Below are 24,050 nucleotides of genomic sequence, written 5' to 3'. Positions count from 1 at the left end.
CCTGGTACAGATTTAGACAAGCCAGATTTTCCTACTATTAAAGAACTTTGTACAAAATTTTTAGAAAAAAAAAAAAAAAACCCTGCCAGCGAGGAGAATATAAAACAACAAAACAGTGGTAAGATAGATACCCCTGCTAGAAGAACTTGGTTTAAAAAAAGCTTGTTTTGCATAGAACACTGTATTATTTTTTTCCCTAATTACTACTTGCTATATTAATTGCTACATTTATTACTATATTTATTGCTATATTTATTGCTACATTAATTACTATATTAATTACTATATTTGATTACCTTATATATATATAGGTACTACGCTTAATTAAAAAAAAAAAAAAGTCCTTCGGGATTTAATCGAGTGTTTTTTTTTAATGTAGAGTTTTATTATATTATTATAGTAGTCTGTGCTGCGGTTTTTTTTTTTTTATCCTTGCGTACTATATAGTACTATATTACTTGTAAATAGCTTTAATATTATAATAATTTAGCATAGGCCACCTTTTTTTTAACCTACATACACTTAGCAAGCTTAACTAGTATATAAATATTCTCTCTTCTCTTTTTCTCCAACTATCTCTCTCTGTCTCTCTATTACTTCTGTTCTCTCTGCCGATATTGCTAATATCTTCGAATATAAGCTACTTGTAAATAACTAAGGCGCTGGAAAAACCTCAGACTACTAATATTTCAGCCTTTGATAATTCTATAGACCCTATTACCCCTATTGCCCAAACGGGCCCTCCTGTTTTTATTAGTTAGCGACGACTTACAATAGCCGATATTCTCTTTATATTTATATTCTTTTTCTTTCCTTCTCCAGCAATTTCTTTTGTATCTAGCCTAATTTAGGTGACTACAGGTATAGCCCTTACACTACCACCACAGTATCATGCTCTTTTGTAAGATATTCCATCTATTTGCCGCGCATCTGAGGCGCTATCGGCCTGAACGTAGAATTTATATATTACTAATCAGAAATTGTGTGTGCGTGCGGGAAGTGGCAATATGAAATTTTTGAAAGCACGTGATTTTGTCCACATGCTCGATTCAGTCCGCCGTAGTCCTGTACTGGCACATCGGCCACTTTTGATGTTCGAGTGCTTTTCTGTTACGACTGTTAGAAGTAGATACCCAATGCGATTTGTATTCCGTTTCTCTAATGATCTAAAGCAGTACTGTTGTAGTCTGAGTTTCCTTAGAAAGAAAGATTCCGGAAGGATAGGAAGGTACGTTTTACGACGAGGGTTGGCTGAATCGTTCAGCGAAACGGGGGAGAGATATATATTCTGAATTGTCGGTGGACCAGAGGGTCTGCAAATTGATTCAGCGTTATATTATTTGGAAAAACCCCTTACGCAAACGCACTAAGTCTCGCCCGCGGAATCTTTCGAGCTGGTTAGAGATTGATTCTGGCTCATACTTTGTAGGTACTTTTAGGGGCGATGGAAGACAAAGTACGGATGGGAGAGTCGGGGTTCTCGCCCATAGGCTAATTGGGCAGGCATGGTTTTCTGAATCGAGTGACGAGAATAAGATCTCTTTTCTACGATGCTTGTGGATAATTAAGATAGCTAGACGACTTTAAGAAACGTAAGAATGCTCTTACACTACGGGACTGATGGATAATAATACTGGTAGCAGTAGTAGTATTGGGGTAATAGTAATGATAATAATCGATGGAGTGGAGTAGTAGTGGTTAGAATAAATAGAGGGGGGTTTAGGCAGTAATAGACGGGATAGTGGAGAATAGTAGGCGCAGGGAAGAGCGATTCAAGAGAACGATAGAGCGAAAGGTTAGACGGGAGGGATAATTGATCCATAGTAATCCCGGGCAGGGTTAATGGGGTATATAGCAATCCCGGCCGGGGTCAGTTAGCTACCATAGTAATCCCGGCCAGAGTCAGGTCGGAGGATGACGGGAGAGGATCGGGGGGCTTCGGAGGATGGAGCGGCCATAGAAATCCCGGGCAGGGTCATGTTTATGTCAGAAAGTGCGCGACGGCACGGGGCGCACGAATGGCGTATCTAGGGATTCCGATGGTGGTAAGGTGGATACCAACGTGGTGCATAAGGATGGGCGGCTGGAGAAAATTGAATGCGACGGTATGGACAGCTTTGACGAAGACGAACAACGCAGACGAGTGGTCTGGCTGGGCTGGCATACTATCGGCACACCTACGGACTGGGGGAGCACTACAACGCCTTCAAGGAAGATTGAGCCTATGTCCGCGAAATTTCTTTAACAAAGCGCCCTTTGCATCCCGGCCTTTCATTTCGACTGTCACTTCAGCGTCTAGGAGCTGGCCCTTGAAATCCAGGGCCGGACTCCAAAATCACCTATATTTCCCATTTACTTTTCCCCTTTTTGGGTCACACAAATGCACAGGCACATTTCTAGTCACGTCGACGCCAAATAGAGACTCTGTCATGGATCACCCCATTCTTATCCTTGCCCACAGTGTGCGTGCGCTCTGGCTGCCAGTGCGCCACTCTCTCCAGGCCCGCCTTGCTGGGCTCTCGCAACGGGTCCGCATCGACAAGACCCTTATCGTTGTAGGAGATCTTCTCACCGGGGTGGCTCAGGTGCTCCATGTAGGCCTCGGAGGGAGAGGCAAATGGAGGGCCGGGGGCCAAGGGGTCCTTATGACGAGGAGATTCCAGACAGATCAGATTGCCTGCAGGTGAGGGAGCAAGGAGCTCGGTGTGTCGGAGAGCCCATTTAGGACGGAGCTCTGGGTTCAGAGCACAGAAAAACTAGATGGTTGTTAGAAGGAAAGACCAGAAAGACCAGAAAGATCCAGGATGGGTCGGAAATGGCACATCAAAAGTCCAAAGACAGAGTGAAGCATCTTGCAGGTCCCTCTGTAGGACGCAGAGTACAAGTGGAGAGAAAATGATAGCAATGACGGAATGGAGCCCAACAGCGTCAGTGAGTATACATACCGTGTAATCATAAATGACATCAAATCCATTTCGAGGTACTCCAATTTCCTTCAACCAGGTATCATCAAAGAAATCCCCCTGGACGAAAGTGACCTTCCCTTGCCCTACTTTCTGGTCTCGCACGCGGTACCAGCTATGGTTCTCCTTCTCCTCCTTCTTGCACGCTTCGACAGCCGCGGCGCTGCACTCCAGGCCATAGGCATCATACCCAAAGCTCGCGAATAAGAGTACGTCGACTCCACGTCCACAGCCCGGCACCAGGGCCTTCCGCCTCTGACCGTCCTGGGCGATGGGCCCGCCAATGGTACCAGCTCGCTGGACCAGGGTGTCTTCTAGCGCCGGGTTGGGGAAGCCACGATCCCAGGGCAGATTATCACCTTTGTCCCAGAGGGAGGCCCAGCCCTCAACATACTTGTCCCCTTGATATTTGGCAAAATGTGCTTGAACATCAATGTTGGTAGGAGTCGTCATGGCTGTGGGGTGGTGATGGAGTGCCCGGGAAGTTGGAGGTGGCCGCTTGTTTAGATATTCGATGGGAGGTGGGCGGATGCGCCTTCTTGCATTCGATTTATATGCTGCATGTCCACACCCTGATTAGAAATAACCTCAGGAGAGAAAGTAAGTATTGATTCGTAATAAGGTTGGACGAAAGTCTCCACTCGATCGCCCCCACCTCACTACTATATTAATGTACATTGTAATTTCAAAGTTGAATCACACATTCTCCTGAGAGATTGTATAGTAACAAGTTATACACAGGAAGACCAGCTAGCCACGCAACTCCATGCGTAGGACTGGGCCACTGTGCTCTTCATTCTCAAATTGGATTTCCGGACATTTAGAAATTAACGGTGTCTCGATTTAACTACGGGTCGGAAATGTTTACTCCAGTACCGTACCCCACAATTTATGATGTAAACGTTATATAGCGTCGGCTGGATCACTAATCCTATTGACATGCTAAACTTCGGGTACGTATTGTCGAGCGGTGTAAACGTCTATTTCATTACGGGAAATGCTTTGGCCAGGAACCTAACTGTTCCATAGAAGTTGTTGCACACTTTATACACCTTTCAACTCTGCTCGAGGTGGATTCTGCTTCGATTTCTCGCCCTCGCCTCCAGCCTGCAGACTCATCAAATCCTAGCAGTCACCAAATCTGTACTGTAGAAAGACGACTCATCCATGTATGGGTATTTGACGAACACATACGAGCCAGAAAAGACAGCGAAAATGAGTTTTGTCCAATGCCTTGCAGAGACATTGAATTCAGGGCCTTCGACAACCTCACTCTTTGGGATGGTTCTTCATCCTGAGCGCCCTCAGGAAGTTTACAGGCCTTGTCATGATGCGTCTGAATATGTTGCGGATTATTTCACGTCAAGTTTGCGTATTGCCTGCCTTGCCTATAACAACCGTTGTATCGGCGCTAGTGATGCCTTCAGCACATTCCTTGGCAGTCAATCGCAGCGAGCCTTTCTCATCCGTTAACCCAGAGGCTTGATGCGATCTGGGCGAACTCCGTGCCAAAGAGAAAACCTCAGCCTTTACAACGATCATCCCTCTAGTGTCTCCGCCAGGATGAGGGATTTTGGCGCCACGCCATAGTCGATCCATCTCGGATAGCACTTGGACCCGCACCAAAATTGGCCAAAACATTTAGAGAGGTTCGGCCATGGGTAGGCACTGTTCAGGGTCATGTTGCTGCACTCTTTTCTTCCAAGTCACCTCAGTGAAGACAGCTGCTATATCCGGAAAGCTAGCTGCATCAGTTGCAACATTCGAGCGATCCAGCAGATTTTCATAGATATCATTGGACGTTAGCTACATCAATGACGTGCCGTCAAGAAGGCTCCGTCGTTTCCAGAGCCCAACCGGCTTGATTAGATAAACGCCCAACCCCCACTCTCAAGAACTCCAGACAGCACGTCCCATACTCTACCCCGACACAAACAATTGTCGCTAAACTATTCGAACTGCATGAGCGCCTCTACGGCATATAAAACTGGAGGTGCGTTACCGGTTGGGTGTATCTAAATCTTTCATCAGGGCCATGACTCTTCGACAAGTTCATTGACCTTTTTTGTTCCACCTTATGATAATTCAATTGCCACCACGCACGTCGTATATACGATGGGGGAGCCAATAAGTCTTGCTTCAGGGCTTTGACTCTGGCCACCTTCGCACTCCAGTCTAGCATTACGCTCTATGATACAATAAAAAGCTTCCACTCTCATCTGAAGCGCGTATGCGATCTCCGAGAGGAATTAGAGGCGCTAAGTGAAGTTTTGGGTCCCCTCACCGAAATAATGAACACTGATACCGACTCGGACCTCGCGGCGTTGAAACTTCCTTTACTACGGTGTGGTAATGCCTGCAAAGAATTCAAAGGGAGCTATTAAAATGCTCGTCAAGATCAAGTGAAAGGCGGACGAGCTTTCGAGATTGGGCTCGGCATAGGTACATGGGAGATGATATCGATGGGTTCAGGCGACTTGTGGCTGGAGATAAATTGACGATCAACGTTGCTCTGACAGATGCAAATCTGTAAGTTTAATCTGTACCCGGCAGCATACCAACCACCCGTTACTCTGGCGATATTAACCCTGTCAGTCGAAAATCCAGCGCAACTGCCGAAAGCCTTGCATCCTACCAGAGTCTAATCGAGACTGCCAAGGCCGAGCTTGAGGTTCATCTGGAAGTTATTGATAGCAAACTTGAGGCTATGCTGGGGCGAAACATGCCAAAGTCTGATATGGCTTCAACAAAGACTTGGCATTCTTTACTTTCCGGATTTCTTCATATTCACATTGGTTTGTCTGTACACTCTATAGATGGACACTTAGGTCTCGCTTCGGAATGTTACGTCCGATTCGCTACATACTAGCAATGGACATGAAATCATTTCTTGATAATAGCAAGACACGGCGTCAGTCCTGTTTTATTGGCTATCACACTACCCTGTTAGTATGTATGGTACTGTACTGTATTGATAGATATATTATTACATACAGTATGAAGATGGACTCAGACGATGGAGGGTCGTCAAGACGAGGGACTTTCAGACTAAAAAAAAAAAGCCTTGAGCGAAGTGGATTACATACCCCACTGCTCTGCAGGCCAATTAAAGTGTACAAGAGCCATCCCTAATATGCAGTTGACAAGGTTGCAATGGGCAGGAGGGTCATGCAGAAACCCGCAGGAAACTGGGGGCTCGGGCTGACTTGCTGTTTGTTTATTGTCTATCCTTAGGGACTGTTCTCGTCCCTTCATTATCCTCTCAATTCTTACTCCCATCCTTCGGCCTCCATGCCTTCATCTGCGCTGCTGTGTGACGTCTAAATCCATCGGAATGCTGCCAGACATGAATATCGGCTGGAAGCTGGAGGTGGGCACCACGGTCACATTTATCAGTGCTTTTATCGTTGTAATGCTACGGACGCTTGCGCGCACTCTATATGCCACTCTGGGATGGGATGACTATCTGATGCTGTTTGCTGTGGTAAGAAACCATTCCCTCCTTTCTCCCACTACGCAGACAGGACTTTGCATGGACTGACAGGTGATGATTGACTAGGCGCAAGCCTTTGTAGCAACCATCTGCGACTACATCGCGGTCAACGGCCTGGCTAGCAACGATGCACATCAACTTATCCCTTCACTGGGCGGGAAACCAACCCTGATGAACTACCTCCAGGGCAAGAGATACTTCCTGGCCCTTCCCGTGTTCCACGCTGCCTGTCTCACTTTTGTGCTCGCATTCAACATCTTCTCAGGCGTCACCTGTGTGCTGCCGCCCGCCGGTCCTCTGACGGCCGACGTGGCCAACGAGGTCTTCTTGCACGGCAACCTGGACGGCGCCCTCTGATTGTCGACTGTTTCAACAACCCAGCCTATCGCACTAACATGGTCGAGAGCGTCCGCTTTCTATCTTACGTCGGCGGCTCTCTCCCCGAAGCCGTCGGCGATGCGCTATCCACCCAGGTCAAGTTAATATCCGTCATGTGCACTTGTGAGACCCTCCTATTCCCCCTCGAGGTGCCCGATAGCCCTGCCGACTGGCAGTACGTGACAATCAGCCGCTTCTTCGGGCACATCTTCCGCCCAGACCGTGATGGGCTCTCTGAGCTGGTCCTCGTCCGTCAGCCCGACTACGAGCAGTTCCAAGGCGCCTTCTACACCTTTCCTGAGCGTCAGGAGTACGCCTTCAGCTACCTCTTCGCGCAGCATCCGCACCATCCAGAGTCGTGGGTCTTCCGGGCCCGCACCGACGACATCATCGCCTTCACGACAGCAGAAAAGCTGAATCCCATCGCCATGGAGAGCGTGATTGTGGCCAGTCCCAAGATAAAATCCGCCGTCATCCGTGGCCAGGGCCAGTTCCAGGCCTCCCTACTCATCGAACCTTACATCTATCCGACCACCCCTGCAGAGGAGCGATTCATCCAGGATATCCAGTCGAGTCGCGACTGTCCAGCCCACGGCCGCATCATGAAAGGCTTCGTCATGCTCACGAAGCCGGACAAGCCCCTCCCGCGTGCGGGAAAGGACACCGTCCAGCGCCATGCGGTGTTCAAGCTCTACGCGGAAGAGTTCCAGGCCTTGTATGATCGGATGCGGCCACATGTGGAGAGCGAGACCAGTACGATCGCGTCTCCCCAGCCATTGGCAAAAGGCGCATCCTCAGCTGTGATACCGTCGACTTCCCTAGATCAACAGATCGAAGAGGCCCTCGATCGTCTCCTCCCAAGTGCGATCGAGAAAGCCGTACACGTGATGCTAACACGACTCCTATCGGGTCTGAACGGGGCAACAACCACTTCTTCTAATCCTGCCGTCCCGTCTCCAACAACCGTTAAGAAATCCATCAAGAATGGGATCCACTCTGGCCCTAACGATCTCAAAAAGTTAATCTACAACCAATTATCCGAGAACCTGGACACAGAGAGACTGAATGATGATTCAGATCTGTTTCAATTCGGGCTTGACTCGCTGCAGGTCGTTGAACTGGTGAAGATGCTGAATGCGTATCTGGAGGAATGGCGGCCCAATGTAGACCGCCTCGAACGAAAGGCTGTGTATAATAATCCAACTGTGAATGGGGTTGTGTCGCTTATGATGTGATGATTACTGTTTAAAGCAATCACGGGAGATATGTCGCAGGAGTAGAAATGGAATGTCTACATCAATGTACTATCAACTAATACTTCTAGAAGGGTTAGAAAAAGTTTGTCGGTTCTGTCACGAAGTATTATTGATTATAGATCTGTGATATATATTATCCTTTTAGTTTTAATTATTTTAGATATTTGGCACGTTTACAATTCACCTCCCATTGACGTTCAAGCTCCAAACACCCAATTCCGAAGGTATTGTTCGTCACAGGACACCATCATCAAAGCTGGACGGAACAATCAGCCAGTTGTATAATCCACCGTAGCGTTCGTAAGAACATCATACGAGAACCCCGTTTGGGCTGGCTGATCGATGAACAAATATTCGATTCCTGGTTCCACGGCCAGGGATTGGCACTCGGGGAGTTCGAATCAAAGTTAGTGAGACGTGGTCCTGCCCCGGAGTACATCGACGAGATGGAACTTGCGCCGGGTCCGCCACCAAGGTAGATGGTCAGGGGTCGTGGAAGGGTCATGCTGCGATGGAGTATAGAAGAAGTAGATGTTGCTTGGGTGGGGAAAGGCGGAGGTGGGATTGGGAGGGAGGTGGATGTGGCCCGTGTAGGGCGAGGTGCAGAGGTTGGTCTGTAATGTTTAGATTGGTTAGAGAAGGATGTATGGAGAGGTAGTACCTGTTTGAAGGAGAGGGAGGCACCGGGGATTTTCCATTGGCTGTGGGTGAAGTCTTGGAGTTGTGCGAGGCAGAGAGTAGATAGAAGGAAGATGGCGAGAAGAGCCATTTTGACGGTGATGATGGACTACACAGGAGGTACGTTAGAGGTATTTATATCTACGAGAATCAATGGATGTTATGGTAGAGGATGGTATGAAGAGCTCGTATCTTCTAACTGGAAATGGATGGCTCTATGAGTCTATGCTAGGCTTGGTGCCTAGTACAACTCCGTAAATGGGGCTCAAATCTATGAGGTCATTAAAAACTAAGATGGATGATATTGACACTGATTGGTCTATATTACATGACTATAGGCATCTTGTAAATGTGAGACTGCCATGGTCCTAGTTTGCTTTAAGGGTATTGAAATCTGTTGCAATTAGGGTCTACAATATTATACCTAATTGCCACGGACCCACCTGGGGCTCAAGTAAAAATGAACAGGTGTTGCAGTGCTATCCTTTAGAATTATGTGTGTAATTCTATGAGAGCTGGAATAATCGCTTTGTTGTTGATTATTGTGTTGACACCTCTTCAGTCCGGTTCGTTATTTCATATGATGTCCCAATATAGACTAGCTTTGTCCTGACAACTAACCTTAGCAACGGGGGATTTATTACCCAATTAGGAAGTTCGCCCAGCAGTCCTCAGTCATGATGATATTTAAACCACTTTGACCATGATTCTGAGCAATCCACACAATGGCGACTTCTCCAGTTCCAGATACTGATCCCGAGCAGGAATGCCTCTCGACGAACGCAGTAGAGGAAGAAAAATGGAATCACCCACGGTCCAACGTATTCAAAGTCCTGGCAACGTTTCTGAGTTTCCTAGTAATGGGGGCAAATGATGCTGCTTACGGAGTATGTACAGACATTCCTCTATTCATATTATAGCTAACATACAATAGCCCCTGATCCCATATGTAAGTCCACACTGCCAATCAGACCATAACTAACGAGTTAGCTCGAATCCTACTACAATCTCTCCTACACCATCGTGTCACTTGTCTTCCTCTCTCCACTTGTCGGATACACGCTGGCCGCTGTTCTGAGCCACAAAATCCACATCACACTCGGTCGTCGTGGCGTGGCCTGGATCTCCCCCGGCTGTCATATCCTAGCATACATCGTCAACTGTATCCATCCACCGTACCCAGTGCTCGTGATATCGTTCATCTTCGCCGGGTTCGGAAACGGACTGGCTGATTCAGCATGGAACGCCTGGATAGGAAACATGGCCAACGCCAACCAACTCTTAGGTCTTCTGCATGGTTTATACGGCGCAGGGGCGGTTCTCAGCCCCCTCATCGCGACATCACTAATCACCAGAGCCCACGTAGAATGGTACTATTTCTACTATATCATGGTATCCCCCCAAGTCCCCAATCGCCTGACAATGTTAACATAGATAGACCGCCTGCGCAACCATCGAGCTAATCTTCTGCGTATTATCATTCTGGGACTCCACCGCGACCAGCTTCCTCGCAACCCATGTCCAAGACGAGCAGGGTGGACTGCATCAAGCGCTATGGCAAAAACGTCACGCCAGAGTCACTTGGATCTGCGCGTTCTTTCTCCTCGGCTACGTGGGGATCGAAGTCGCGCTGGGCGGATGGATCGTCACGTTCATGATGCGTGTTCGTCAGGGTGAGCCCTTCGCGAGCGGAATGGCTGCTACGGGGTTCTGGCTTGGGATTACGTTTGGTCGTGTGGTGTTGGGGTTTGTTACCCCGAAGATTGGGGAGAAGGTTTCTATTGTTGTGAGTCTTCTTTTTTTTTTTATATACTTATCTATATCTAAGTCTCTCTTTCTTTTATGAGTATATGAGTAACGAGGATAGATATATTCTCTATGCCAAATGGTATGCGGTCTGATCCTCTGGCTCGTCCCGAACTTTTATGTCTCCATCGTGGCCGTCTCCCTACAGGGATTCTTCCTTGGACCGTTCTTCCCCGGCGTGGTCATCGTTGCTATGAAGCTGTTGCCGCGCTCAGTGCACGTCAGTGCGATTGGCTTTGCAGCAGCGTTTGGAGGCGGCGGGGCTGCGGTTCTTCCATTTGCCGTGGGTGCAATTGCCCAGGCGAAGGGGGTGCAGGTCTTGCTGCCGTTTGTTATCGGTTTGTCGGGGGGGATATTGCTGTTGTGGATGGGATTGCCTCGTATAAGATAAGATATTTAGCTTTGTGATGTGTTCATTTTCCTGTTTTCAAGAAAATCTTTACTGTCCCAGATTATAGATGTCCCACCCCTGGCCGACCTTCCAAATTGGTATCTGCCCCCCAACTTTGGAACTCGTCCAATTATAACCATCTCTGCTTCCTTACTATATGAATAATTTAGTCCACCAATCCAATATAACTAAATAAACTAATTCATCGTCCGTTTCAACATATCCCAATCGATCTTCGGTCCTGCAAACTTCTTCCGTCTGTCACTCCACATCAACAACACGAGAACGAAAACCCCCACCACCACAGCCGACCCACTGCTTAATTAGCATAGATATCCCATACTCCTTACGCACAGACAAAGAAAGAGGAGGGGAAAGGAGGACATACTAATTCATCTTCCCCGCCGACGTCGGCAACCTCATCGGAAAACACACGAACACCAACGTGAAGAGAAAACACGCCACGGAGAACGCATTGACCGCATACCCGTACCGTCCCAAATCGAATGGACGACGAGGCAGACGACCACGTCGACCACAGAGGAGAATCGCTTGTGGAGCGGTGTAGGTGAATGTCAGGAACATGACGGTTAGGTTCAGAATGGAGTTGAATGCGTCTGTGCTAGCGATGTAGAGGAGGCCATACATGAGGACGAAGACGGTAGTTAGGAAGATGGTGCGTACGGGAATGTGGAATTTAGGCGAGACGTGGTTCCAGTAGGAGGATAAGGGGAGGCCACACTAGTTAATAAAGAATTAGTTAGCTGGGGGGTATACTGGGTGGATGACTGACGTCGCGGGAAAATGCCCATGCAATTCGACTGCTTGTGATCCATTGGCTCGGGAGACAGGCTGTTCAATTAGTATGTATTGCATGGGCAGGATAGGAGACGAACTGTAGTAGAGAAGAACGAGATAGGCTTGGAGTGCCGTAGCGGCTTTTCTACTATGAGTGGCTTGATAGAATATCTCCAGCGAGGGAAAGAAGGCGTTCTGAACGGCGGTGATATCTTCGATACAGTTTATCATGACGATTGCACAGGGAATAGCTGTGACAACGCCTATGAGCATGGCGATGTTCCTAAGAGAGTCAGCAATAGCAACCCGAGTGTTGTCGGCGCTTACATCACCAGGGGAAGCTTGCGGCCTGGTCGAGGCATCTCTTCTGCTATATGCGTGACAGCACCGTTGCCTACATAGGCATACTGAGCGAGATTGATGCTCAGTAACCACGAGGGCACTTTGGTCCATCCGCTTGCCCCATGATATTCAGTAAGCATCTCGGGATGGTAGTGATTTCTTCCCATCACCAGACAAGTGATGATTACCATCAAGAACCCGAGGATAGAGAGAAACATGGCAGAATTGGCCAGACGATCCACATGCTTATGAGGGATGGCAAAGACGGGAATTACTAAGATAATCAGGATACCGGTGCAGACAAAACGAGCAGCACGTACAGCTCAACGCCATAGTCAAGACATAGCACAGATATACCTGCCACTGCTGCGGCGCAAAATGCGGATACCAGAAGGTTACGATGCCGAATGTCGAAGTCGCCACGATGATCGTCCCAGACGCGAGAGCCATCCACCACCCGAGGACGTTGCAGATGCCAACCAGGAAAGCAAGGAAGTTTCTGATCGAGTGCGGAGCCATAATATACGTGTAATGATATTGGCCCTGGACCGGTAAGCCAGTGGTACAAACGAAACAGAGAATGACTAACTCCGGAGGATGGAAATGCAGAGGATAATTCGGCGAGGCCTAGGAAAATTATCCATACTGTCACGCCCGAAATGACAGGCCCGAATACGGAGGTCGCTCCACCACCAAAGCGCAGCACAGGGCCAACGGCGGCTGAATATCCCAGCCACGCATTGGAGATACTGTTCAGTCAGCATTGTCTGTTGTTGAGTGAAAGACTTGCCTAAAAGCGAATCCAATTGCTCCCCCCCAGGAGAAGGATCGATCGAGTTCCGCTCGGTGACCCTGTGCTTCGAGGATAGCATCGTCAGATTTAATTACGTCCTCGGAGATGTTTTCCACCTGTGTGGGCTGTTCGTTGGGCTTGACATCAAGCGACATGTTTGCGAGGAACATGGTTGGGGACATAGGTGCAATGACCCAGATATATGAAGCCAAAGCATGTGCATTGATTCCACTTATCACATGCGGATGACAAAAGAGGAAGTTGTTACACTGAGACAAAGCAAGGACAAGGAATGTGCAGGACTCTTCGGACATATTGGATGGATGTGTTACGATATGGCTTGTTATTGTTGCTACAAATGTTGGTATGGGAGTATTGGGCTATTGCCTGTTACTCCTATATTCTGACTCATCCAAGCAATGGAATTCTTGGCCATTAGGGTAATACAATCAGGTACGAAGATTGGAATCGAGCTATGGAATACGAATTGTGGGCAAGGTATAGGACATCATGGTGGTACGGCCCTTGCATCGCGCATGTAAGGGAATCCAAGGCAGCAGAGTTCAAGTCCGTGGCGAGAACGGATCGGGGTGTCGGAATGGACCAATACTGAAGTCGTCTTCAGGGCTGAAACTGATAGGAAGTGCAGATGCGTGAATATCACAGGTTGATGATCCTGTAAACTCTAATATCATAATTGCCTATCTAGATTAAGCTGGCGCTTTCAGGGCAAGAGATGGATAGGAATGTATCCTAGCGGGCAAATGGTAGCAATCTGCTCACACTACTTGCTAGCCATTCTCAACGGTTATATCCTTATCTGATAGCAGCAAATCACAGATTCTGCTAGATCGAGGCCATTGAGGCTTATTTGTACCACTAACTGTTCCAAGTAATCCCATCAGAAGGAGCCGAGAACCTGAGACAAAAGTTCGGATGAAGCTCAAAAAGACCTGACTAATTAAACCTTCCGGCCATCAATCTCCTTGAATTTCAACGCCTTGATATCAACATCATTAATGGTTCGGACCTATCGTTGTTAGCGAACCTATATTCGACCGGTACAGACACCTCACGTTCACAGCGACAAGCTCCCCACCGTCTGGAGCTGACCCTTTCGCGTAGAGACTAGTACCACAGGTGGTGCAGAAATAATGGGGATAATTCTTCGATGCAAATCGATATTCCTACTAATGTCAGCCTCAACATACCGGAACCAAACCAGCAATCAGTTACCTTGAGTGCGCTGTCACTATGCTCAGACTGCAAATCTGCCGCCTTGGAATACACAAACAGATACCCGTTTCTGCTGCAAATCGAGCCTGTCGCTGCTGATCAGCTTGGCCAGTTCTGTGATGGGGGAATATATGGAAGAATATGTACAGTTGCATTGGATAACATCCTGCTGCTCCAGTGGAGGAGACAGCGACACGGAATATTTCACCTGCCCGCAGTGGCAGCTGCCTTGGTAGGATTTCTGGTCAGACATGTTGATGGTTCGGATTGAGACGTGAATAGAGATTTCGTGGCCCAAGTGGATTTATATACTGTCGACCAGAGTGGGTCGATTGGTGATACTAGCTCTCACGCGTATTCAGCTAACCGACATATACGTTGAAATCTTGGAACCTCGTATTCAACCTGACCCAACAAGTGGGGGGGCGTTCTAGGAGTGGTGGGATGGTCCGCTTTCCACTGATTTGCCAGATCACAAATCAACTGATTTTGAAACTGATAGAGAAATATCGGGATTTTGGATCCGATAACCCCGAGCGCCTTGGCGAGAGCTCAGCGTCATCTCCCTGAATCGTTCCCATTCCTTTAGGTAGAAGAGCGTTCATGAGATAGTGATCAAGGCAGGATGGATACTCTCAAATACGGTCATTAGCAGGCTACGTGCAAGCAGCTGATATAGTGTTCTTCTGCCCCCTTTTGCCTGAGTTATAGAGATCGTGTCCAGATCGCTTCAGAAACTTCATGTTACAACTAGAATGTGAGGACCTGTCAAATTCATGCTGAAAATGACCGCTACCGAGGCCGTTTACGGCTGCATTTCCACTTGTAACTCCCAACCCCCGCCGCACGTGCTTCGCACGACTAATACGTATTCTTTTACCCCCGAGCTTCGTTCTGTCACCGCCGTGAAGGTGATGTTGGTGCTCAACCTCGGCGGGAGTTCTTTCCCCTTCTACTCACAACCAAAGCGACGCCGAAAATGGCCTTCTCTGGAGCCAGACCCAGTTCCCCTCTAATCGGGTTCTGTATAAAATACATCTCGTCTTATATAATCCCTTTTTTCCCTTCCTCTTTTATCCTCCACTCACCTCAAGAACACCTGTCTCTCCAATCTCCAAGTTAATTATAGCATAAATCACTTCCGGAGCACAGTTCTCTTTCCCGAATATTATTTAAATCTTATTTTCTTAATAACACCTCTTCCCTTTCCCACGGCGAATCATAATAAGCACCAGTACTGGACCGACTCAATTCTCTGCGAAAAACCTTAAGCCGGACCAGAATATTTCCGAAGCCTCAAATGGGTTCCCCCAAATTATTAAGCCCAAACGTTTAAAGTCCTTGCTGTTGTTAATACCCAGAGGTGGTGCAGAAATAACCCACGACCAACAGATATTGCATCCAGTCGAGAGAGGACTACGTAGAGTATTTAATGCCGGAGAACCAAGCGATTTATATAAACTTTTTTAATTAGACATACAAGTCCTTGTGAGAGAAGGCATTTTAGTTGTATAATAAATACTATTAATACCTTTATTAATATTTTAGCCCCGTTCGCCCGGCGTTGCGTGAATGGCAGAGTATATAAACAGCTATAAGTACACTAACATTTTTAGTCCCTTAAGACCAGTATAGCAGTTTCTCGAGCATGTCTTCCCTGCCAAGCGCAAGCTTTACAGGCGCATGAAAAAGAAAAGCATACTAAATATAGATATATTTGTATTATCTACCGCTATTACTAGGTGCATTTAAGATTTTTCTATCACGGGGTATAATTATTTAATTTATTACAACCTAGCACTAGTCCGGTATCACCGGAACTCGACCCGGTGTCTTCTACAGAAAGCCACTATAGTTAACAATTCGTCTCTGGGAAAATGTATACGTGGCCAGATCTTCCAGAGCGACCTCCCAAACATGATAAATAGATTAAGCAACCATGACGTCTGCGCCTGCGGCATATACAGAGGACCGGTGTGGGTGGTCCAAGTGCTGCTCTGGTCGAGTTTAAAGTGTTCTTCGAATCGTGCCGGATCCCAGTGTGGATGGTTGATATTTGCTAAGAGGATTGTCCCCTTGGGAATAGTATGATCCTGATATTTAATGTTTGCACCTGCCATGCGGCAGAGAACAGTCGTCGCCACAGGACACAGGGGGAGCGTCTCTTTGATCAGCGCGCTGATGTAAGGCATGTGATGTTCTCTATCAAGAGTTGTCGTGCGGTTGTTCCCAAAGACGCGAATTACCTCATGGTGTGCGGCTGTTTGGGATTCGGGGAATATGGCTAGATAGCGGATCATGACAGTCAGAGTGCTGGCGGTTGTTTCAGCGCCAGCTTCGGGCACAGCTGTTGACATTGGATTGAATATGTTAGACTATGCGACAGGAAAGACTACCACTGGCCAAAGGCTTATCTTCTCCTCCAGAACATAATCTCAATAATTGAGCTCCATGAGATCTTGATAAAGAATCCTGGGGCATGACCGTGCGCTGTACTTTTTTTTAAGATATTTCCAATACCTCATCTTAGCACTGTGCATCTTCTCAGCCATCCACTTGGCCTTAGGCCATGAGGGGAACAAAAATTAAGGCAGCCAGTTCAATGGCGCAAATACATTAATCAAAAATACTCCCGGTCGAAAAATAGTAGATCACATACGCATGTTCCCATACACAACACGAACCTCCTGGCAGTCCTAATTTGAGAATGCGAAGGCCGTATGCCGATGTTATAACAATAGAGAAAGTCGTTTGTGAATGTACATGTAGAAGCAAGTTCTACTATTTTTGCCTGCTACGCGGGACAGATCAGAGAGCAGCTGCTTGATTTCAAATCCTTGGCTGGGAATGAATCCTGCTGATGCCCGAGGACTTAACAGCTGACGTTTCCATTTTTGACTGTATGTTATGGCAAGCATGCCTTCCCTGTGAAGACAGAACGCTTGGGAAATTAGCAGTGGCACCTTGTCTGAGGTAGCAGCTGCCTGGGATTTGTTACTTTGTTGATTCTACCCAGATATATATGTGATTGGCGCAAGCACTTGCTCACATCTCCCGTGGTCGGGCGGGCAAGTCCAGTTCGATCCCAATCAAAGGTCAGCCCGTGGTCCGGGGATACCAGCCATGCTAGTCTTGGGATTCCGCGCAGCGAACAGCAGCAGATATGAGTTAAAAAAGCGAAAATACAAAGCCAACAAAGGTAGAAGGCTTCCACAAGACAGCTACCACTGCAGGAGGAAGCTGTATGCCGAGGGCGTTCAGATTGTACAAGTTGAACAACGACGCATTGCCTGTATGGACCAGCAGATTAGCAACCACACCGGGCCTATCAGGGTTTGGATGACTTGGTGGGGGCTGTATGAGGAGGATTGCAAATGCTTTAGCTCTGTCAGCCTTTATGGATTCTTTTTAATTCTCGAATATTGGTCGGTCCGATAGGTACGACAAAAGCCTCCGAGGAGTTGTACAATCGACCCCGACACAACGCAGATGTTACATTGCTTGGCCAATGCTTGGTATCTGCTCGTCCCAATCAGAGCAAAAGCCTGCATTCCGGGGAGTCGCGAATCAGTAAATGACAGTTGTCAGGGACAGAAGTAACTGGTTACTTGACAAGCTTCATAGACCCACAGCGGCTGGATTCCACTGGACGCTCCCGCGACGCTTTACGGGGCTGGCGCCTGATCGGCAAAGCAAATCGGCATGGTATCATACCTGAAATCAATACAGTACGTGTCCCGTATATGGTAACTATGAAAGTGGTAATCATAATATACTATATTATAATACCGATAGAGTAGGTGTATCACACATTCAGCCGGTTCCAGGATCACGAACAAACAGACAGAGGATCTACCAGCCTTTTAGAAGCCTCCTGTGCCCTAGATTTCCATGTTGTTCAACGTCGATTCAGCCTATGAACATTTTATTCCACTTTCTAGTCTGGGTAATGCCTCCGAACACTTTAATATACTTTGCATTGCATATCTTTCCGATACTCCGGTTCTGCCATGATTCAGCTCTGGCTGCGATAACCAGCCATGGACATATCAATCAGAACCGAGACCAATGGGTATCCGCATCCAAGGTGGGCAAGTATCGGAGCCAGCTCAGGTCTGGGCGTTGATAAAGCCTGCGTGATTTGTTCCACGGCCAGGAAGGAAAGAATCCTATCGTTGGATCTACATCGTAGAAGTGTACCCAAAACCTCTAAGGGTGCAATCTCATACTCTTAGTCTAAGCAAGTCGGCAACAGGCATTAGGCGTTTGCTTGTCTGAGAGTTCAATCTATTTTAGAACTTCTGCATCTCAGCTTCGGTTCTTTATCAAGTCCTGATAAAGATCTGGATATACAGTTACAGCCTATCTCTCGACTGCCTCTGTCCATCCCGATGGGCATAGCTGTAATGCAAGTCCTCTTGAGCCAAGTCCGCCCGTATAGAGTAGTTCGTCTCGGCATCTTCTAGAACCGCCATATCCAAGACTGCTGCCGCCATGCCCTCGGTAAACGTCCCCAATCGAATGGCGCGTATGGGATAGTAATCTGGGATAGACCGCAGTAGTTTCGCCCGGGAGGTCCTCCCGCATTGGCAAATACTACCGCGAAGGTATTCTCATATGTGCGTGCTGTGAGAATACTGTCTAGAAACAGGGACTCGGCGCAAGGATTCCATCGATAACCTGCATCAGACGCCCCGCTTCGCATCCAATATTGTCAGCACAATGATGATTTTGGCACCTTGGTAGACAAGCTCGCCCAGGTTTCATGGAAAGCCAGATCCCAACAGACCAACAAGCCCATGGGACCTAGCGGGGGTTGGACAACCTGGTGGAGTGTATTGCCGACGATCAAAGGTGCTTGCGCTCGGTAGGGCCCCAGAGGTTCTTTTTTGTATAAGAACCCAGGATCTCTCCAGTGTTGGAGATAAAGTAGGTAAGATTCTCCTGCATTAGTTTATCTGATGATTGTGGTGTAGTGTCTGCAATGGTTTGAATAATTAAGCCGGGCACTATACAGATGTTGCATTCCTTGGCGAGTGCTTGATATTTCTGCAAATAAGCTTCCTATTTAGCACATAAGGGTACAAATCTGGGGTTATCTGGGGTCCAATTTATCAGGTGGAATTCCGGTAATACGACCAGATGACGCCATTGTACTGCAGCATCACGGATAAATTTAACAGCTTTGGCAAACTTCTCCGCAGGGCGGAGGGGCCGTCGGAAGCGTTCGAAGTTAGATGGGAGTTTCCTGACTGTTGACTCATAGACCCTAGTGCTAAATACGAGGCTTACCTTCACATAGAGTTGAATAGTGGCGATCTTGTAGACGGGAGCCATGGTCTCCACGAACACGCGCTTGTATAATATGAAGGATATAGATCGTTGCATGCTTTCTTGTTTTAGAGGATTTTGTAATTCATCCACCGTAAGACAGGATAAATACTCGGTCAGCCAGGATAAGCCGAGGTTCAGTACTGGATAAGTGCGCAATAGCCACAAGCACATGCTTGCCTTCTGTCGGCTCATATTGTGTCTCAGTTTATTCGTCGGCTTTCACGTAGCCAGACTGCGCCGCAACTAGGGCACGGTCTAAGGCCCGCCAACTGGCGATCACAGCAAATGGAAGAACACCTAGTCGTCTATCTACATTGTCGCGACATTATTGGCCTACAAACCATTCAATATCTTAATATCGAAAACTCTTTTACAAGATCTCGTCCCCGATTAGCTGCGCATTATTCCCACATTCTCGAGCAGTTGTGCCACCGAGGCGATGATATACCGAGTTACTATTAGATCTGTTCCAAAACTCACGAGGATTGTGACGCTACCATCATCTATCGTCGTGTAACGAACGTATCGACGGCAATTTTCCGTAGCGCACGACCTGAGCTCACATACCGTGTCGTCATCCTCCACCCCCTCGCCCGTAAACATGGAAAGGCCGCGGATCTGGCGACCGGCATCTAAACAGGCTATTGGTAACTGGTTCTGTATGCTCTTCTTGGCCACATTATCTATGGGCCTGCATCATCTCCCAGCTATTCTATCATACGTATACGACGCACAATATGGGATAGCCAAGTAAAAGTGCTATAATTCAGCACCAAATACAGTAGATCAAGAACGAAATTCGAAATGTGGGCAAGCCGTTTGAACCCAAAATTTATATCGGTAACTTATCGGCATATCATTGCCAAGCCTGGGTAGGATACGTCCCAGTGGCCACAGGGTTATGAAAGGTGGTTGGAAGTGCTGGAATGATTGACCGCAAGGGCCTTTCCCTCACATTTCTTCTCACGACGACGCTTGATAAGGAACTAAGAGACCCCAGGAAGGCGACTATTACCACAGGGACGTTAATCGCTTTGAGGATTTTGGTCAGACCCATGATGTCCGGTCAGGTGGGGGACGGTGTCAGAGATGAACTAATTAAGGATGATAAAGGAAAGATGTAGATATCGGGCGAAGCCACGGGAAAGGATTTCTATCGAACAGAATGCTGATGCCTGGAGGTAGGTATTTTAACTTAGCACTCATTACAAAGAGGGCTAGAGACAACATGTCCCATGTATGGTCGGCACTTAGCCGTGATGCTTGATTTGGTGTCGCTGGAATCGAGGCAGACGCTGAGTGGGCAGACCTGTACCTTCTTCATCACACGTCACAGACTGCTCGAACGCCGCGAGAGAAGCATTGGCCAGGGGAAATGCGATGGACTCAAGGACCAGTGCTTGGCACGTCGATCGGACTGGAATGGGACCAGTCTGCAGGACAGTCTCGATGTCTGGCCCCGTAGGGCTATAGGGCTGTAGGGCTGTAGGGCAACGAATCAGATGAACTCGAGAGGAAAAGAGGGGTCAAGACAATGTAGACAGGGAGACGTCCAATTTAAATATATTCTCTGTTATTCAGTGATAGTATCATTGTCCGTGAACCATGTCTTGCCGATTAACCTCTCAAATCGGCAGACAATGCCTTCGCCTCCGATCGAACAATAATAATCGGATAACCTAACGGACTTCGGAATCGTGCAAATCCCGAGTTGTATCTCGAGAAATCTTAACGTCACTCGCCGTCTACATTGGGTCGGCCCGTTCTTGACCGACGTTGAGAGCGGACATTGTGACTCATATTAGCAATCAGCGCAATTATTCGCTGTCTAGTTCTGACAGACGTATAAAGAGACATATAAAGAGACATACATGTGTATCTATATCTACAGGTCTGTATTTGACAGTGATCCACCACAATGCCAATCAAGTTTTTCTTCGCCTTGGGCGCCTGCTCCCTCTACCCCCAACATTCTCCTGCACGAAGTTGGTGCCGACTTCGAGCCCATCCAGGTCGTCAACAAAGGCATTCAAGTCAATTTATCCGAGGACGTCCACCGCATCAACCCTAAGATGCGCGTGCCTGTCATCGCCGTCGATGATCAGGTTGTCACGGAGCTACCGGCCGTGGCCACTGTCATCGAGACGGCTCGCGTCTACGAATGGATGAACTATCTCTCGGGGACCCTGCATAAAAGCGGGTTTGGCCATTTCTTCCGGCCTGACCGCTGGACCGCCGCAATGGATGCTGCCAGCCTGGAGGCTGTCAAAACCAATGCCTGGAAGAATGTCCTCGACTGTTTCTACTATATCAAGCGGAAGCTGCAAGGGGTGCATGGCGTGAGAGAACAGCTTACTGCCGTCGATCCATTTCTTTACGTGTTCTACCGATGGGGGGAAATGAGTGGCGAGGATATGTCGGCCTACCCTAAGTATACGGCGTTGGTGAGGAATCTGGAGGCGAGGGAGACGGTGTAGTCGACGTTGGAGAAGGAGGAGCTGACTGTAATTCTGTGAAACTGGGAGATGTGTATTTGTGGACGCTGTACATAAGTAGACAATAGATATTCATGATGAACCCCCAGTCATCTTTTTGCCGGACAAAAATAGCCCTGACAATTCATGTGGCCGAAGGGAGAGATAGATATATGATCCTCTCCAGTTCTAGACTGATAAAGTACTCTATCTTCTGCTACCATATTATGCTTGTTCTATCGATGCACAATGAATCATTCCCTAATCTAATGCGTCCAAGCCAAACTCCCCGCTGCGCCCGTCTTCTCGCAGTAATAGCTCAACTCATCTCCGATGTGCTGTCCTTCGAATTGGCAGTAATACCGCAGGTCTTGATCAGTCTTCGCGGTGCAATCCAGACATTGATCCCATTTCTCGTCGCCCGTGTTCCGATTCTGGTACCAGGTGCATACATGATCCGTGGCGACCTTCCTGTGTACTTGCTATTTGATGTTAGTTTATCCAACAGATGAGGATTAAGTATTATACGGACCACTTTACTGGCCGGAGAGTCGTAACAGATCCGGGTGAAGTGCAAGTCAGCAAGAGCGCTGGGAATACTCAGCTCATGCACACGATTTATATCGTGATCCTTACCCAATTGCCAAAGTCGAAGCAACCGCAACACTGCAGATCTTCATATGAGCATTTGATGGGAGATTCTGTAATGAACGAGGCTAGGTTCACTGCGTGTTAATTTATCTTCCATCCTAAAGGTCTACGAGATTATCCTGAGAATCAACGTCAACAACGATTCCCCCCCCCCGAGAACTATGCTGGCATGTCACACCGTCATAGTTTGATCCTTCGCTATGGAATATCTTCCCTAGCAGTCCAATTGTAGATTCATTCTAAATGAATCTGTATACAACCCAGCAGCAATCATCCAGATGAGGACAGTATATGAGGCAGGGTTTGCTGCGTGGAGCACATTCTTCAGGACACTCAGTGGGGCATTAACCCATAAGAGTTGAGCTATAATTAAGACGCTCAACGTTCTGCTACATCTAAGACTGGTGCGGCTTTAATGTAGAGTCGGTCCATCCACCATATATCTTGATCTATATCTTGATCGATAGCAGCATCCCGGTGGATTGTTCAGAGATTTGTGAGTGTCTCATCTTTTGCACTGAATCCACTGCGTTCTGCATTGGATATATCTATTGTTGTCTAACCCGGCCATACTTCGGAGATTTCCTGAGGTTTTCCGATATTATTATCTCATCACTACGGATCCTCGCATGCAAAGCAATGAAAACGCCTTCCATATCCCCATATCCATAGTTTATAAAGTCTTGTACATTGCTTGTCTAAACATCAATTTCATACGTCCCATCAGTTACAAGTGTCATAGTTTTTCGGCTATGAAGGCGTTTCACTCGTTCTCGGTATGTCGTGGTCGATGCTCGTAGTGGCCGTCAGTAATCCCTCGAGGGCAGCGGCAAAGGACGTCCCAAATGTGATGCTGTTGGCAATCATGTTCTCGGACTGCATGGCGACGGTTGCGTCGGCTTCTGGGAATGTCCCAGCCGAGGAATTCCTGGTCTGGCAGTGGAATAATGAATTGTGCATCTGAGCCGCATTTTTGGAAGTGAGCGGAGTTCGTTTGGATATACCGAGGGAGACGGTCTCATGGAGGGGGACAGTGCAATTCTATTCAAATGCGACGACAGGTCCGTCTTGTTAGTCATGCTGCTTCCAACGCACTGACGGCCACGGTCACCATGACGATTCCAAAGAACCGATGGGGCCGTCGTCAGTAATCCGTTGACCTACCGCAAGCGAGGGTATGTGTTTAGCGGACAGCCGGGGAGCGGGCAGTTTCAGTATTTCCAGGCACATTCGTTTAACCAGGAGACGTATACCTAGGGGAGAATACTTGTGGGTCAAGAGCGCCATGACGACTTATTTGGGCGATCGGTACTCTTCGCCTCGGTGTAATGGGGAGGGAGAGATAAAATGACAAGCTCTGTAGTCTGTTGTTCTGGATGCACCGGTGTTTAGGGGAAGGTGGATGGAAGGGCTTTTTCTTTTTGCTTTAGAGTCATCCGTGATGGAATACTTGTACT

General features: G+C 47.7%; 11 protein-coding genes across 11 annotated transcripts; 4 read left to right on the top strand and 7 right to left on the bottom strand.

Moving 5' to 3' along the window:
* Positions 1 to 2,396: 2,396 nt before the first annotated feature.
* Positions 2,397 to 3,416, bottom strand: ATNIH1004_002869 (uncharacterized protein; the record flags this gene model as incomplete). The annotated part of the gene is made up of 2 exons (XM_033567554.1): positions 2,397 to 2,756; positions 2,946 to 3,416. 2 exons carry the CDS (start codon positions 3,414 to 3,416, stop codon positions 2,397 to 2,399), a joined length of 831 nt encoding a protein of 276 aa, XP_033429549.1.
* A 1,993-nt stretch (positions 3,417 to 5,409) lies between these two features.
* ATNIH1004_002868 (uncharacterized protein) lies at positions 5,410 to 6,813 on the top strand (the record flags this gene model as incomplete). The annotated part of the gene is made up of 4 exons (XM_033567553.1): positions 5,410 to 5,492; positions 5,559 to 5,693; positions 6,198 to 6,447; positions 6,523 to 6,813. 4 exons carry the CDS (start codon positions 5,410 to 5,412, stop codon positions 6,811 to 6,813), a joined length of 759 nt encoding a protein of 252 aa, XP_033429548.1.
* Positions 6,814 to 6,851: 38 nt separating this feature from the next.
* On the top strand, positions 6,852 to 8,069 carry ATNIH1004_002867 (uncharacterized protein; the record flags this gene model as incomplete). Its single annotated transcript, XM_033567552.1, has 1 exon — positions 6,852 to 8,069. One exon carries the CDS (start codon positions 6,852 to 6,854, stop codon positions 8,067 to 8,069), a length of 1,218 nt encoding a protein of 405 aa, XP_033429547.1.
* A 428-nt stretch (positions 8,070 to 8,497) lies between these two features.
* ATNIH1004_002866 (uncharacterized protein) lies at positions 8,498 to 8,859 on the bottom strand (the record flags this gene model as incomplete). Its single annotated transcript, XM_033567551.1, has 2 exons — positions 8,498 to 8,704; positions 8,752 to 8,859. 2 exons carry the CDS (start codon positions 8,857 to 8,859, stop codon positions 8,498 to 8,500), a joined length of 315 nt encoding a protein of 104 aa, XP_033429546.1.
* Positions 8,860 to 9,493: 634 nt separating this feature from the next.
* ATNIH1004_002865 (putative MFS transporter) lies at positions 9,494 to 10,982 on the top strand (the record flags this gene model as incomplete). Its single annotated transcript, XM_033567550.1, has 6 exons — positions 9,494 to 9,655; positions 9,703 to 9,717; positions 9,759 to 10,160; positions 10,207 to 10,554; positions 10,636 to 10,912; positions 10,975 to 10,982. The coding sequence occupies 6 exons, from the start codon at positions 9,494 to 9,496 to the stop codon at positions 10,980 to 10,982; spliced, it is 1,212 nt and encodes a 403-aa protein (XP_033429545.1).
* A 180-nt stretch (positions 10,983 to 11,162) lies between these two features.
* ATNIH1004_002864 (uncharacterized protein) lies at positions 11,163 to 12,555 on the bottom strand (the record flags this gene model as incomplete). Its single annotated transcript, XM_033567549.1, has 6 exons — positions 11,163 to 11,280; positions 11,354 to 11,706; positions 11,759 to 11,817; positions 11,862 to 12,046; positions 12,091 to 12,379; positions 12,426 to 12,555. 6 exons carry the CDS (start codon positions 12,553 to 12,555, stop codon positions 11,163 to 11,165), a joined length of 1,134 nt encoding a protein of 377 aa, XP_033429544.1.
* A 1,304-nt stretch (positions 12,556 to 13,859) lies between these two features.
* Positions 13,860 to 14,387, bottom strand: ATNIH1004_002863 (GFA family protein; the record flags this gene model as incomplete). The annotated part of the gene is made up of 4 exons (XM_033567548.1): positions 13,860 to 13,928; positions 13,975 to 14,085; positions 14,135 to 14,220; positions 14,282 to 14,387. 4 exons carry the CDS (start codon positions 14,385 to 14,387, stop codon positions 13,860 to 13,862), a joined length of 372 nt encoding a protein of 123 aa, XP_033429543.1.
* A 1,558-nt stretch (positions 14,388 to 15,945) lies between these two features.
* On the bottom strand, positions 15,946 to 16,491 carry ATNIH1004_002862 (uncharacterized protein; the record flags this gene model as incomplete). The annotated part of the gene is made up of 1 exon (XM_033567547.1): positions 15,946 to 16,491. One exon carries the CDS (start codon positions 16,489 to 16,491, stop codon positions 15,946 to 15,948), a length of 546 nt encoding a protein of 181 aa, XP_033429542.1.
* Positions 16,492 to 21,339: 4,848 nt separating this feature from the next.
* Positions 21,340 to 21,945, top strand: ATNIH1004_002861 (uncharacterized protein; the record flags this gene model as incomplete). Its single annotated transcript, XM_033567546.1, has 1 exon — positions 21,340 to 21,945. One exon carries the CDS (start codon positions 21,340 to 21,342, stop codon positions 21,943 to 21,945), a length of 606 nt encoding a protein of 201 aa, XP_033429541.1.
* Positions 21,946 to 22,208: 263 nt separating this feature from the next.
* On the bottom strand, positions 22,209 to 22,622 carry ATNIH1004_002860 (uncharacterized protein; the record flags this gene model as incomplete). The annotated part of the gene is made up of 3 exons (XM_033567545.1): positions 22,209 to 22,424; positions 22,475 to 22,532; positions 22,579 to 22,622. 3 exons carry the CDS (start codon positions 22,620 to 22,622, stop codon positions 22,209 to 22,211), a joined length of 318 nt encoding a protein of 105 aa, XP_033429540.1.
* A 721-nt stretch (positions 22,623 to 23,343) lies between these two features.
* Positions 23,344 to 23,880, bottom strand: ATNIH1004_002859 (uncharacterized protein; the record flags this gene model as incomplete). Its single annotated transcript, XM_033567544.1, has 2 exons — positions 23,344 to 23,634; positions 23,758 to 23,880. The coding sequence occupies 2 exons, from the start codon at positions 23,878 to 23,880 to the stop codon at positions 23,344 to 23,346; spliced, it is 414 nt and encodes a 137-aa protein (XP_033429539.1).
* Between the last annotated feature and the right edge of the window lie 170 nt (positions 23,881 to 24,050).

Source organism: Aspergillus tanneri (assembly GCF_003426965.1).
Source record: "Aspergillus tanneri strain NIH1004 chromosome Unknown AapTan_1_pilon_pilon_pilon, whole genome shotgun sequence".
NCBI lineage: Eukaryota > Fungi > Ascomycota > Eurotiomycetes > Eurotiales > Aspergillaceae > Aspergillus > Aspergillus tanneri.
The sequence above is the reverse complement of the archived record's forward strand: the minus strand, read 5'-3'. Positions and strand labels throughout refer to the sequence as shown.